At 56.8% G+C, this 13,911-nt stretch overlaps 2 protein-coding genes across 3 annotated transcripts in view; one reads left to right on the forward strand and one right to left on the reverse strand.

Moving 5' to 3' along the window:
• The window catches only part of LOC101649584 (melanoma antigen preferentially expressed in tumors-like), a 7,470-nt gene extending 4,492 nt beyond the window's left edge, over positions 1-2,978 (forward strand). Inside the window, exons 2-3 of the mRNA XM_004717776.2 lie at positions 2,563-2,744; positions 2,805-2,978. Of these exons, the coding sequence (XP_004717833.2) occupies positions 2,563-2,744; positions 2,805-2,978 (356 nt within the window). The remainder of the gene's footprint in view (positions 1-2,562; positions 2,745-2,804) is intronic.
• A 1,687-nt stretch (positions 2,979-4,665) lies between these two features.
• The window catches only part of TBL1X (transducin beta like 1 X-linked), a 76,718-nt gene continuing 67,472 nt past the window's right edge, over positions 4,666-13,911 (reverse strand). For both annotated transcript variants that reach the window (XM_045290780.1, XM_004717771.2), the window contains exons 12-17: positions 11,572-11,693; positions 7,927-8,001; positions 7,250-7,377; positions 6,856-7,021; positions 5,576-5,677; positions 4,666-4,798 (exon numbers count right to left, since the gene is read on the reverse strand). In XM_045290780.1, coding sequence (XP_045146715.1) covers positions 4,772-4,798; positions 5,576-5,677; positions 6,856-7,021; positions 7,250-7,377; positions 7,927-8,001; positions 11,572-11,693 — 620 coding nt within the window. In that variant the 3' untranslated portion in view covers positions 4,666-4,771. The remainder of the gene's footprint in view (positions 4,799-5,575; positions 5,678-6,855; positions 7,022-7,249; positions 7,378-7,926; positions 8,002-11,571; positions 11,694-13,911) is intronic.

Genomic DNA, 13,911 nt, shown 5'->3' on the forward strand with positions numbered 1-13,911 from the left:
TCCAGGCAACCCAGTGGCCACGGCACATTACTCTGAAGCCTCTGCAGCTGGGACATCCCGGCACACAGCTGCTAAAACTCAGCGCGTTGACACTGCGCTCCCGGCACTCGTCCATGGGCCTGCCACAGGCTCTCCCCAGGGCGTCCCCATGGTTCTGTATCTGGGGTCCAGGGTGTTCTGGATTTCACCCAAACCACTCTCTGCAAACACATCTCACCAGCCTTTTGGGTCTCCTCGTCCAGACGCCGCTCGGAGCCAGGACATGCTTATTCTAAAGGGGGCAGCTGTTGATGTCATGGTTCACCCTCTATCTCCAGGTCAAGACCCTGAAGCCCTCCAGGAGCCTAAACTCACCCCTCCAGAAACTCAGGACACCTCCTTAAGAGTCATTCTCAACTACAGTCTGCCAAGGCTCCCTTCAGAGACTTAGGAACCAGGAATGTCTCCTGGGAAAAGGTTGGGGGTTCTGATACTCAGACTCCAGAGGAGACCTCAGATTCTGGGCATGGGCCTTTGTGAACCCACTGCCTCTGCCATCTTACAGGACTGAGAGGCCTATTCATTAAATATGCAATGACACAAACAGGAAACACACCAGCTGCAAGAGCCATTTCCACTCGTGTTTGAGTTTTCAGAAACAGATCGCCACACCTTTATTCCGAGGGGCCTCCCACCGCCAAAGGTTCAGTTAGCGCCCAGGCTCATTCACTGTGGCAGGGACCCCCGTTCACTCACTTCAGGGGACCTGAAAAGCGGCATTCGCACAGGCAGACTCAGGCACTAAGTACCTTACTTTACCATGATCTGCAGAAATACCCCTTCTTCTTCAATGGAAGGTGTGCAGCCATCCTGTGTTGGCTACCTATGCGGTAAACAGGTCTACCTATGCCGTTTCCTGCCAGCACATGCTCACTGTTTCATGGTTCTCACAATGTTTTCATTCTGCACCTGACTGCCACCGAGTCGATTCTGACTCATTAGGATAGAGCAGGGTAGAACTGCCCCCGTGGGTTTCCAAGACTAACTCTATGGCAGTACAAAGCCCCGTTTTTCTCCCTCAAAACCCCGTTTTTTTCCCTCGGAGCTTCTGGTGGTTTCAAACCACCAACCTTGCAGTTAGTAGCCCAATGGGGAACCCACGTTGTCACCACAGCTTCTCCTCTATCATGTTAGTGAGTGCTGACTTGACCGTGGTTCACTGAGGACACAGCTTTTCTAAGCACCGAGAAACAAGAAAACGTGGCTGTCTTCCGGGATAACCCCTGAGCAAAGGGACCCCGCCGACCAGCTTTGACACAGGCGTTTGTGGGCTATTGGTCTAGAGAGAATCAACTGCATTCACTTTGGGTGGTTCTTCAATGACCTTAACACCGGGGATGCCAAACTGTCAGAACCCAGCTCATGGTGGGAGAAAAGTGTGTATCTCTTTACACTGGTCCAAGAGCCAGGTTAAACACAAGAAAGGAAATGCATCTGAGCGCTTCCCGATCCAATAAGCCTCTATTACCATCAGGGTCCAGTGGCCCTGATGGACCAACACTGGACTTTCGCCAGCTGTGAGGATGGCGGTTCAAACCCACCGGCTGCTCCGTGGGAGAGAGATGAGGCTATCCTCCCCCGGAAAGACCGCCAGCCACTGATCGCAAACCCTGTGCAGGGCGACAGTGCATCAGAATGGGCTCAGTGCCATGAGGTTCTCTTGGGGGGGTGGCCGTAGCCAATCGAGGTGCTGTGTCCCCCCTTTTCCCATTCAGCTTAGAGGCCCAGGAGAGGCCTGCAAACAATCCTCTCGCAGGAAACGTTGGGCACGACTACCGGGCACCCCACGCGCAAGCGCTCCCAAACACTCGCAGAAAGCAGACACCTGAGAGCGCTCCTATCAAAATAGAGCAATTTATTCAAGACACTGAATGTGACCTGCTGATTCTCTCTGCACACAAAGGCGCTACGACACACGAGGGAACTCTTCTCTCAAAGAGCGTGAGGTGAGGGTGAGCCGGAGCGGGGAGGCGAGAGGGGTCGACACGGCCGGAGTCTGCAAACGCGGAGGAGAACCAGGCCTGGCTGCACGTCTGACACAGACAATAAAAACTGCAAAAGCCAGAATTCAGAACACCAGTGAGTGGCCAAGAGAAACAAGTGTAAAAAAAGAAAACAAGTCAGAAAGGCTGAGAAAGAACAGAGGGGACGAAGAAGCAGACCCTTCCACCTGATGAAAGTGCCCTCCACCCGGCCCTGGGATCTGTGGTCTGAACACAAGTCCAGTCCGGTGGCAATGGGCAGGCGCGGTCCCGTGGGCGGTGGGCAGGTCCATCCGGCTCGGGTCCCTGGGCGTAGTCACTTCAAAAGGGACACTTGCTGAAGCAGCATCGCGCTGGCTCTGCGGGCAGCCCTGGTCACGGGTACACAGGCGTGACGCCCCCTCAGGGCTGTGAATAAGGAACGTCCTCAGACCGCCGAGACTCATCCCTCCGTCCGTGGACACAAAGGGGCCTTGGCCAACGGGGTGGGCAGCTTGGCTTTCCTTCCGCCCGTTTGGTCCCCTTGTGCCGGCGGCGACAGGCGTGCCTCGGGTGGTGGCTATGGAGGCCAGCGCTGGGCGGTGGACGTCCTTGGCGAGCTGCCATGCAGAGCCAAGCTCCGGCCCCGCGCGCATCCCGCAGTCCCATGGTGAGGCGTCTGGATGCGGTGAGCTTATGAAGCGGCTCGTGGACACGGGGGACACGCTGGCTGCTTGCATGGGCGTGAGGACTGGCCGGCGGCTCCCTCCGCGCACACCCCCATCCCCACCATGACCGCCACAGCTGAGCCTGCGCAGCCAGGGACCCCTGGCGCTGGCGGGCGCGCCAAGTGGCTCTCCCCGCAGCCTGCAGCGCCCACGGAATCCAGCACCGGCCCGGCTTCTCCACTCAGGGGGTGCCTGCGAGCCCCCTCCTGGGGCGGCTATGGGCGCAGAGCCCTTGCTGGCCTTCCGCTGAGGACCACCCACTCACCCTGGCTTCTGTAGCTGGCTGGACAAGAAGCCACACACCCGCCCCCCCCCTCACCCCCACGATGGGAGTCCGGCACCGGTCCTCTGATGACCCTTTCCATCAGCAGGGCGTTGTCCACAGAACGCAAGCCCCCTTGACCCCTCCCCTGCCCTCCCCTCCCGACACCCCAAGGAGGGAAAAGCCCCTTCCTTCCAGAATGTGCCTCCCCGCCTCCGTGCACTTGAAAACGAGGTCAGTGCCCTCTGGACCGGTCACTGGGTGCGGGCAAAGGCAAGGCCTCTCAGGACACCGAGTCGCAGGTGCTCCTCCACGTCCGAGGGCAGGCCCATGACTTCGGAATCGCCGCTGCACTCTGAGCCCGTCACAGCGAAGTGCCCGCAGAGGTGGGGGGGAGGCTGGGCCTGCTGCCCTGGGCGAATGCTGTTTCCCACCATTTCTGAGAACAGCCCCTGAAGCCGGCTGGGCGGAGAGAAGCCAGCTGGGGAGGCCCTGGAGGCGGTCTAGGGGACTGACTCCGGGGGTCGACGGAGGCCTCAGTCCGCTGGGTCTTGGGAATGCTCTTCAGGTTTTTCAGTTATCGCTGGTGGACCACCAAGGTGACCACACAGCAGCAGGGACGCTGCTCCTGGAGCCCAAGCAAGTGGCCACATGGTCCTCTCAGGACGCAGAGCCATCCTACTGCTGCAAACGCCCCCCCAGGTCAGATTCCTTCCTTAACTTCTGTTGGGGGCCTCCTTAGACCCTGCTTTGTGTCTCTGCTAAACCTCTTAACATGTGGACCACATACAGCTCTGCCTGATGACCGCTTTAGGATTTTAAAATAGTTTCAACACAAAAATATTTTCTCCCCCCCCCCAAATACTCTGGCCTCTTTCTCATAAGTAATTTTTCTTCTTCTTCTTCTTGTCCCTACTGTAAAAGCCCCTGCGCTGCACTCTCAGGGAAAGCCCTTGAACACCAAGACCACGGCTAGCCACTCAGGACCGGGGTAGGTGGCCCCTGCAAGGCCTGCTTCTTGCCCACCCCCCACCCGCTTCCCTCGAGGGTGTCCTGGGGCACAGAGGAAACCTGACGGAGAGCGGGGGTAATAACAGAGCAGAGGCAACAGACCCCTCAAACCGTTTCCCCATCATCCCAGGCTGAGGGGTCCCTGGGCGACAGGATTGCAAACACAGTTCTGGAAAGGAGAAAGCTGGCCGGAGTCTCATGGCACAAACTGGTTTGGGAACGCCCTTTTGAGAGCAGCTGTAGTGTCCAAATTTCAGGGGGGAGGCATGTTCACGTGCTCACACCACCCAACATGCACATCCGCACCCACGCCCAGGGAGGAGGGGCTGGCTTTCTTCCCTCTTTTGGCTTATCACAGCATTTTGCTTTGTTTTTTGGCACAGTTGGGGTTTCTTGTCCCCCACCCCCCACCCCTCCTGACTCCGTCCTGTCACCGATGGAAACCAAACCACGTGAGCAAAAGCTGGTGGCCAGAGACAGAACATCCATCCAGGTGGTGCCATCGTCCACTTCCCTACCCCCACCCCTCCGATAGGGCGGCTGCAGGCTGCTTGGGGTTTCTTTTGTTTGGTTTGCTCATTTGAAACTTCTGGATGAAGGTTACGGAAAAAGAGCGACTCCTGTGGCCCGGCCGTGTTGCTTTCAGAGTACACTCTAACGCAAGTCAGGTTGAGAGAGCTTTGGAGCAGACAGAACTGTGTTTAAAGGGTGCGGCCACTGCACACTGCTGGTCCACCACCGAGGATCCTCCACACGCTCACCGTTGGCGCTCACTTCCGAAGATCTAACACACACACCTGCAAGAAACACACAGAGCCAGTGACTTGCGGGGGCCACACACACACACCTGGCGCAGGCACCAGGGCGGGCTAACCAACAGCCGGCCCTCCACTTGGTGTTATAAATAAAGTTTTATTAGAACACAGCCACACCTCTTGTTCACATACTGCCTGTGGCTGGTTTCATGCAGCCACGGCAAGGTTTGGTGGCAGTGGCAGAACCCACATGCACCCCATAACGCACGCACGGGCTCGTTATCAGAAAAGGCCCCCCACTGCCAGCCCAGTGTCACTGTCATGGCATGAAATCCCACCCTCCTCAAAGGAAGTGTCACTCCTGTCTCCTCTTCTGCAAAGAAAACAGAAGCAGGAGAGCGGAGAACTAAGAGACTTCTCAGAGTTCTCCACTAAGCAGAGGGAGGAATGTTTGTTTTAACTGTGGGGTCCTAGCTCTTCCTCCCGCTGAACGCGCCTGCCATAAAGGAGACAAGTCAGATCAGAGGGCACCACTGACAGAGTTGTCACACCGGCTGTGCCTGCACCGCACAGCTCAGAGCACTGTGGTAGGGGTCCTGTGCACTGTGGGGGGTGGGGCAGCATCTTGGACTCGGCTGGGGGTGTCCTTCACTCCATTCGCACCGGGTAGTGCCTGCTGTGTGCCAGGCCCTGCCTGAGCCTTTGGGGATGAAGGCCACTCCTACGGATGACAACAGCCCCGGACACCTGGCCATTGGGTCCCCTCAGGGTCAAGCCACTATCCCCGCCTCCTTCCCGCAAGCCCCCAAAGCTGCTTACAGAGCCGTCAGACGCGCTGGCACCCACTTTGTCCCCGCGTGCGTTCCAGCACACTTCGAAGATGCCGCCGGTGCCCCGGTAGCTGTGCACGAGGTTCCCGCTCTGCAAGGCAAAGCAAGAGCAGCTTACAGCACCGTCGGCTCAGGGCACTTCCGGGCCAGCGTGGGTGAACCCTGCCTCCGCAGTCACCATGGCAAGCTTCACCACACACAGGACTGCTTGTGGCAATGTGCAGTGGAACACAGCCAACCCTACCCTGCCCACCGAGTCCTGCAGAGGCCACACAGGGGCAGTCAGTGGGCTGGGAGACAAGCCCATTCCTGTGGGATGCAAGGCTTGCCTGACTGGTAACTCTGCTCCAAGGACTCCCCATCAGCTCTGCTGAAACAATAGTCACCTCAGGCCTTTCTTCCTGTGAAGGATCTTACCATGTGCCAATGTGGCTAGGCTAGGGCGGGCAGGGACAAACATCAGAGCAGTGGTGGTTCCACAATGCCGTGTAATCACCTTCCCTAATGCCATCACCCTTTGTGATGTGATGTAATCACCCTCCATAATGCAATCGGATGCAATCACCCATGGTAATGCAATGACTTCACATAACACAATTAGCCTTTGTAATATAATCACTTTCCACAATGCCATCAAAGGCAATTACCTTCTGTAACGTAATGACCTCTATCTCCAGGCTGGTGGTATCAAATGGATCAGGGTTGGAGTCTCCCCAGCAGCCTGCTCCATACTAGACACCTTGGACAGAAGGAGAGTCCTCCCGCCCCACCCCCCTGGACTACATGCAGCCCAGGATCTAGAGCAGCGGTTCTCAACTTGTGGGTCAAACGACCCTTTCACAAGGGTTGCCTGATTCCTAACAGTAGCAAAATGACAGCTATGAAGTAGCAACGAAAATAATGTTATGGTTGGGGGGTCACCACAACAAGAGGAACTGTATGAAAGGGTCGCGGTGTGAGGAAGGTTGAGAACCACAGACCTAGAGGGTTGCTTCTGTGATAAGGAACAATGCTGCTCTGAGATGACTGCTCATGCTCGGGGAGAAAACCATGGAAGCTAAAAATGTGGTGCCAGGGGCTCAGGAAAAGTGGTGAGCGGGCACTCTGTGGGCTGATGAGCTCCGAGCCCTCAGAATGCAATGTGGCACACTCCGTTTAACGGCCAAGAGCTTGGAGGGACTGCTCAGGGTGCCCACTGGGGAGTGGGGGAAAGACCCTCCAAGCTACGACCGTCAGTGAGGCTGGAGTCCCTGGGGCCGGACGGCTTACCTGAGTGTTCCAGATGTGGACACACTTGTCGAAGGACCCACTGGCCAGGTACTTCCCGTCGGGGCTGAAGGCCACGCTGTAGACAGGCTCCTGGTGCTTGGTGAGCGTGTGCACGCAGACGCCCCGCTCCACATCCCAGAGGCGGACCGTGGAGTCAAAAGAAGCGCTGGGGGACAACGGGGCAGAGTCACATGGGGATGCACGGCTCCAGGTGCTTCTGTGGGGGGACTGTGACCACGGGACACATAGCTCCAGGGACCCTGGAGATATGCCTAGTTCTTGTGCCTGGCCCCTACTTACTGGCTCTCACCACCAGATGCTCTGAGGCCACGCTGAGGACCCTCCCATGACGAGGACCAGAGCTCTGCCACACTGCACATTTCCACCTGCCTACCTGGCGAGCATGATGCTGGCGTTGGGGTTGCTGGCGGCCGGCCCGGCAGGACCCCACTTGATGGTGTAGATCTCTTTGCTGTGCGCCTGCAGGTCATGGACACATGTATCCTGCTTCATGCTCCAGATCTGGGGCAGATGGAGAAAGTGCTGAACACACAGCGGATCCCCAGCACCCTCACCCCATAGCTGCTGCTCAAGGAACCCCCAAACAACCCTGGGTTTGGGGGACTATGGATACCACAGAGGCTTGTCCTGCGCAGGGTGCCCCCAGGTCACCCTGAGCATTGGGGATGCTCTGGACACCCCGCAGGCCTGGCTGCACAAGAAGTGTCTGCAGAGGGGCCCTGGGCTGAAAAGCAGAACTGCATCAGATGGAGGCTGACCACCAAGGGCTCTGGTCCTTCTGGCTGTGCTGACTCCTGGTGCCCCTAGTGTGTCTGAATGGAACTGCACTCCGTTAGGGTTCCTGTTTCCAGAGCCAGGCAGCCAGGCCTTTATTCCAAGGTGCTAGGAGGAAACTAGAACCTCCTGACTGTGCTGCCCTTTGAAGTGCCCAAGGACCCCATCATCGAGCTCCCAGTGGGGTAAACGAAAGGAGGGGGACCTTGTTCCTGGTGGGAACAAGAAAGGGTCCCCTGGGACAGTGTGGTGGGGGCACAGCTCCGACCAGCTCACCTTCAGGGTCATGTCATCAGAGCAGGAAGCCAGCAGCAGCCCAGAGGGATCCCACTTGATGGCGTTGACCTCATTCTGAAAGAGAGCAAGGGCTGCGTTGGGAGGGAGGGGCAGCGAGGCAGCGGGCACGAGGTTACAGCCTAAAGGGAGTCACACCACCACTGAATTCTGCGGAGGACACCTGCCAGCTTTGCAAACCGTGAGCCCATTGATGGGAACCGCTTGCTGCCCCTCTTAGACACGTTAAAGCCCAGCTCTGGGCCCGGGCACCGCACCAGCCAGCGCGTCAGGATTAAAATGGCAGCAATAATCATCGCAACTGGGAAGGCAGCCACATGAAGGAGGATCTCACACAGAACAGTCAATAAATCCACAGCCATTTTGATGGCGGACTTTGAAATTCAGAGGTGGCACAGTGGTTACACAGTGGGCTGGAGCCAGCAGTTCGAAACCACCAGCTTCCCCGAGGGAGAAAGATGAGGCTCTCTACTCCTGGGTATAGTTTGCATCTCAGAAACTCACGGGGCAGTTCTGCCGTCCCACAGGGTCACTGAGTCAGGATTAACTTGATGGCAGCGAGTGTTTGACATCCACGTGCGTGTGCCCTTCTCCACCCAACAGTGGCTTTCTGCCCCTCTCTCGTGGTGGGAAATGAGAAAGAAGAGGGGGGATAACATTCGAAAATAGACGGAGGCTCCAGCCATGAGCGGACAACTCCGTGCCAGCATCCTGCCAAGGCAGGATATGGAGTGGTCATAGCTCACAAGGGCACAGGCAGACAGAAGAAATCAAAGGCATGTGCAGTACGAGTGCCTAAAGAAATGGTTGGAGCTGCCAGCCAAAAGCTGGAGGTTTGAACCCACTAGAGGGTCTTTGGGAATAAAGGGCTGCCCACCACTCCCAGACCAAAACCCTCCAGAAGAACCTTGTGGATGCAGTTCTATGCTGGCCCACAAGGGGGCACCAAGAGTGGGACTCGACAGGCTGACACCTGGGTTTGGTACGGTTACTGCTAAGCAGGTGTAGATACACACACACACACACACACACACACACACACACACACACACAGTGTTGAAGCACCGTCCAGGGCAAACAGGCGGTAAACACAAAGTCAACACACACACAAACTGAGTTCTAACAGAGGCGGTCTGCACGCTAAGAGGTCCGAAAGGGAGTAGAAAGCCCCATCTTTCTCCCTCGCAACGGCCAGTGGTTTAGAACTGCAGACCTCGCGGATCTACGGCCCAATGCATAAAAGCCATGCTGCCTGCAGGGCTCCTGGAATTGGGGAAAGGGGGCCATGAGGGCTTTAAATAACTGCTCTGCTCCACCTGCTCTTTGCTCTCCGTCTGCCACTCACTCACGCAAGTTACACAGGTGGAGGGCACCTCCATCCCACAGACCCAGCAACACGCCTCTCACCGCTCTTCAGAATGCAAACTCCAATCAGCTGTGGAGCAGGCCTTCATCCCGGGCTGGGTCCCGTTTGAGTCTTTCATTGCGGGGACGCCTTACCTGTCACTCATGAGGTACACGTTTCCCTTTTATGTCCCTGGACATTTCAAGAACACTTGCTCGTGTTTTTGAAGGAAACTCTGAGCCCTCCGAGGGTCCATTCTGGTGATCTGCCTCCCTCCTCCCCCTCTTATGAACTCTGGATCATCTTCTCTTTTCCTGTTTCTTTGTGTGCCTAGTCATTTTATAGTACACTGTGGTAGTTTCATAGTTTCATGTCAACTTAATAAATAGTGAAGGGGTGGAGTCAAGCCTGCCAATCAGCTCACAGCCTCTGAATGACACTTCCTTGTGGGTGTGGCCTTCTTATGAGGATTCTGGGAATGTCATCTTTCTCTGCTACACATTGCTATTGACATGGAGCCAAACTGATAGCAGCCAGAGCATTGGAGATGCGTCCACTGCCATTGGATCCACAGGATTTTCCATGGACCAGCCTGTGATCTTCCTGCATTCGGCATCATTGCATGTGCTGCATGAGTCTGAAGAGGAATTCATGGGCTAATATTGGACCTATGGGCTAAATTCAGACTTATGGACTTTATCTGGGCTGGGCTGGGATGTTTTCTTAATGTATAATTTATTCCTGGGTGCCAAGCTCTCTCTCACACATATACAAGTGTCTCTGGATTTGTTTCTCTAGTCAACCCAGCAGCACACAGGCATGCTATGAAAGTTACATTGCAGGGAATCATTTGAATTTTTCCTTTCTCACTTTCAAACTCATTTGCAATGTAGATTCATTGCAACCATCTAGGACGAGGTAGAACTGCTGCTGTGAGTTTCCAAGACTGTACATCCTTTCAAAAGTATAAAGCCTCATTTTTCTCCTGAGGAACTGGCTGGTGGCTTCAAACAGCTGACCTTGCAGTTAGCAGCCCAACGTGTAACCACTAGGCCACCAGAACTCCTTTTAGTCTTTGCTGGACAAATCTGTTTTGGTTTCTCTTTAGACCTCGGACAGTGTGGAAGTTACATCATCTCCTGTCAACTTGTGCTAAGGGGTGCAGTCTAGCCTGTCAATCAGGTCATAGACAATGAGGCGTCTGTGTGGGCGTGGCCTTCTCCTGAGGGTTCTGGAAACACCTGCCTTCCTCCCTGGAGGAGTGGCACACACACACTCTGCTTTGTCTTCCTGCTGACAAGCTACATGGAGCCACGCTGATACCAGCCAGAGCCCTGGAGCTAGAGAAGCCAAGTGGAAACCCACACGAGCACTAAGATGCCTCTGCCACCACTGGATCCACCAGACTTTTCACCCACTGGCCTATGATCTTCCTTCATTCGGCATCATTGCATGTGTTGCATGAGTCTGAAGAAGAATGTGTAGACTAGTATCAGACAAATGGGCTAATATCGGACTTATGGACTTGATCTGGACTGGGCTGGGATGTTTTCTTAGTAAGCAATAGCTCTTTGATATAGAGCTCTTTTTTATACGCACATAAGCGCCCATGAATTTGTTTCTCTAGTCCACCCAGGCTGACACATCAAGGAACAAGTTCTTACTCGTTCTTTTGGGGCTCAGAGAGGTTCAGTCTCAGCACTCAGGATTGGCAGAACTTCCAATGGCCCTGGCACAGCACAGACTGTACTGCCCTGCACCTCTCTCGGTTCTGAAGGCCAGCCCCTGTACGACTGTTCCCCTGATCTCAATGGAAGTTTCCATGGCATGCCCGGTCTCGTGTGGCCGTTCCTCCAGGAACTGAGTGGTGACTTTCCTTACGTTTTCCACAGCCTTCTCTCTGGCTGTGCACAGGCTGTTCTGTGCCCAGTGCCTCAGTCTCCCATATCCCCTCAGCTCTTCTGCCCACGTGCCCCTGGGCCACCCAGTCACCGCCCCGGCTGATCCAGAGTCATAGCACCTGGACAGTGAGAGCAGAACTGCCCTGCGGGGCTTCTGAAATGTTCAGGCTTTGTGGGAGGGAGTAGACGGCCTTGGCTTCCCCCCATGGGCTGGCTGGTGGCCTAGAACCACCAACTGCAGCAAACAGGGCAGTGTGGAGCTCACTGTGCCAAGGGGCTCTGGCAGCCCAGGGCCTGTTCCAGTCCCTGGTGTGAGAACCAGGGCCCCGTACTCCCGGCCAACCCCCATGCCCGAGAGAGCAGTGCCCAGCAGACGCTCACCGTGTGTCCCTGGAAGGTTTTGACAGGGCGGTCGCAGCCGAGCCTGCACACATGGATGCACATGTCGGTGCTGCAGGAGGCGAAGGTCGTGTTGTTCTGCCAGTCCACATCGAGGGCAGGGGCTGCAGACACACGGATGGGGGAATCTCGTCCCTGGTCATGCACGCGCATGGCTCCCAAGACCCATCGTGACGGGCACAGACATAGACACAGGTGAGACCTGGTCCTATCTGGTCACGCAGCCACTATGATCTGGCAGGCACCCACAGCCTCTGTCCCTCGGGCCTCAGACAGCACTCATCTGTACCTGAAGGCAGGCTGCTGGGCTACCCTCATGGCCCTGGGTACGCATGTCCCCTTCAACAGAGCAGGATGTGCTACCTGCTGATGCGTCTGGGCAGTGTGAATATACACTGCATCTGTCAGGATGGGGCGGACTGCCCCGGGGTGTGACAACGAGCCACTTAGAGATGTTCACCATGAGTGGACGGAGAGCTGGGGCCAAGCCGGGCCTCTTATTCTGAAAACTCAGAGGGGCACCAGGACGCTCCCCAGGGGGCTGGATGGAGGGGAGGGCAAAATTCAGGAGGCGGGGCGAGAGGTCTCCCAATCAGGGTGGGCCATGGTCCTGAGGGGACTGTCAGTCCAGGCTGCAGGGACTAGTCCACACTACTGACCTCTTCAATGGACAAGTCCTCCCCACCCTGCACACTGCTAGGACAGTCCACACCTTGACCTCCTCAATGGACAAGCATTCCCCACCCTGCACACTGGGCCTCCCTCCTCCCCACAGGCACAATCCATGCAGCCAACTGGAGCTTCCCAAGTGTCTGGCCTCTGGGGAGGCCTCTTCCTCCTCCCACTGAGCCCAGAGCAGGGGCCCTGTGGGATGGGGCCTCAGGCAGGCCTGGGGCGGGCATCCTCGGCTGCAGGCCAGTCTTTATTGGGCTGAGCCCGGGGTGATGGATGCAGGGACTGGATGGAATCCAGACAGGGGTTGCCTGCATTTAGGTGGCACAGTGGGGTGTGTGCTGGCTTACCAACCAAAAGGCCAGCAGTTCAATATCAGCCTCCTCAAGGTAGAAAGATGAGGCTCTCTACTCCCGTACAGAGCTCCACCAGGGCAGGCAGCTGTACCCGGTCCTACTGGGTCCTCATGGGTCAAAACTTTCTTCACCACAGTGAGCTGGAGTTTGGGATCAATGCACTTGGGATGGGACTATGTGTGGGGTGGAGGCTAGGGCCTGCTTACCCTCTCGATCCATATGGGGAACATCTGTGCCATGTGGCTCCCCGGGCAGCAGCAGGCAGGGTGGAGGGGCATTTATACCCATCATCACCAGGAGCCCCCCGGGACTGTTATTCCCCGCTGACTGCAGGTACAGGCAGGGCATGTGCCAGCGAAAGCCATGGGGTTTGGGCGGCCAGAACCGGGACGAGGGCCTGGGGGGTGCGGTTCATGGAGTGGTCTCCCCTTGGGTAGATGGACATGAGGGGGCGGGGGTCCACTGCAATACAAACGGACTCTACAGCACTGTGTTGGGCGTGGCTGTGCTCCCAAGTGCAGTGCTGACGTCCTGGTGTGGAAACAGGGTGCCCCCCCAAAACAGAGGGGGAATTCCCATGATGGGCAGTGGAGCTTGCTGCCCCATCGCCCTTCCACCTGCCAGTCTGTTCGGCCTCTGTTCCTGGGTCCATCCAAGAGGGACCTAACACGATAACTGAGGAGGGAGCTGAGTGGAGCCGAGCAAGTGAGGGTGGGAGGGTTTGATCTCTGGGCACCTGGTGCCCCGACACATAAAGGCGGGCAGGTGGGTGCTGACTGGCAGCAGTCAAGCATGTGTGAGCTCAGAAAGGAGCCTGCAGAGCTCCTGCCCCACAAGTAACACCAGCCCCGGGCCAGAGTCTGGGAAGCAAGGTTTAGGAGGGTCTCCCCACGCCCTGCCCAATGATCGGGGTGCTCTCTGTGCAAACCATGTGGTTTACACAGAAAGCCTGCTTTCCTTCTAGGGGCCTGGGATTCTGGGGTGCACCAGGTGGGGGTGTCCCTGCGACCGCAGCCGCAGCCTGGGTGCTGAGTCCTGGCAGGCGCAGCCTGGGGACAGACAACACTTCACCGCCCCCATGGGCCCATCTGACTTCTTGCTGAGGCTGCGCCCACAGGGAGGCGGCCTTGGGAACAGGAGCCTGGCTGTTCCCAGACTTGGCTCCTGGCACCTGTTCCCTCTGCTGCCGCCCTGAGTCCTCCCAGCCGTGACCTCCGAAGCTGGGGTGGGGATGGCACTACTTGAGGACCCCTCCCTCCCTCCTGGGTCGCACTGTGCTGGGCTGGGCTCTGCT

The sequence above is a fragment of the Echinops telfairi genome, unplaced genomic scaffold (assembly GCF_000313985.2).
Source record: "Echinops telfairi isolate 266 unplaced genomic scaffold, ASM31398v2 ScPeMD7_53;HRSCAF=182, whole genome shotgun sequence".
NCBI classification, from domain to species: domain Eukaryota; kingdom Metazoa; phylum Chordata; class Mammalia; order Afrosoricida; family Tenrecidae; genus Echinops; species Echinops telfairi.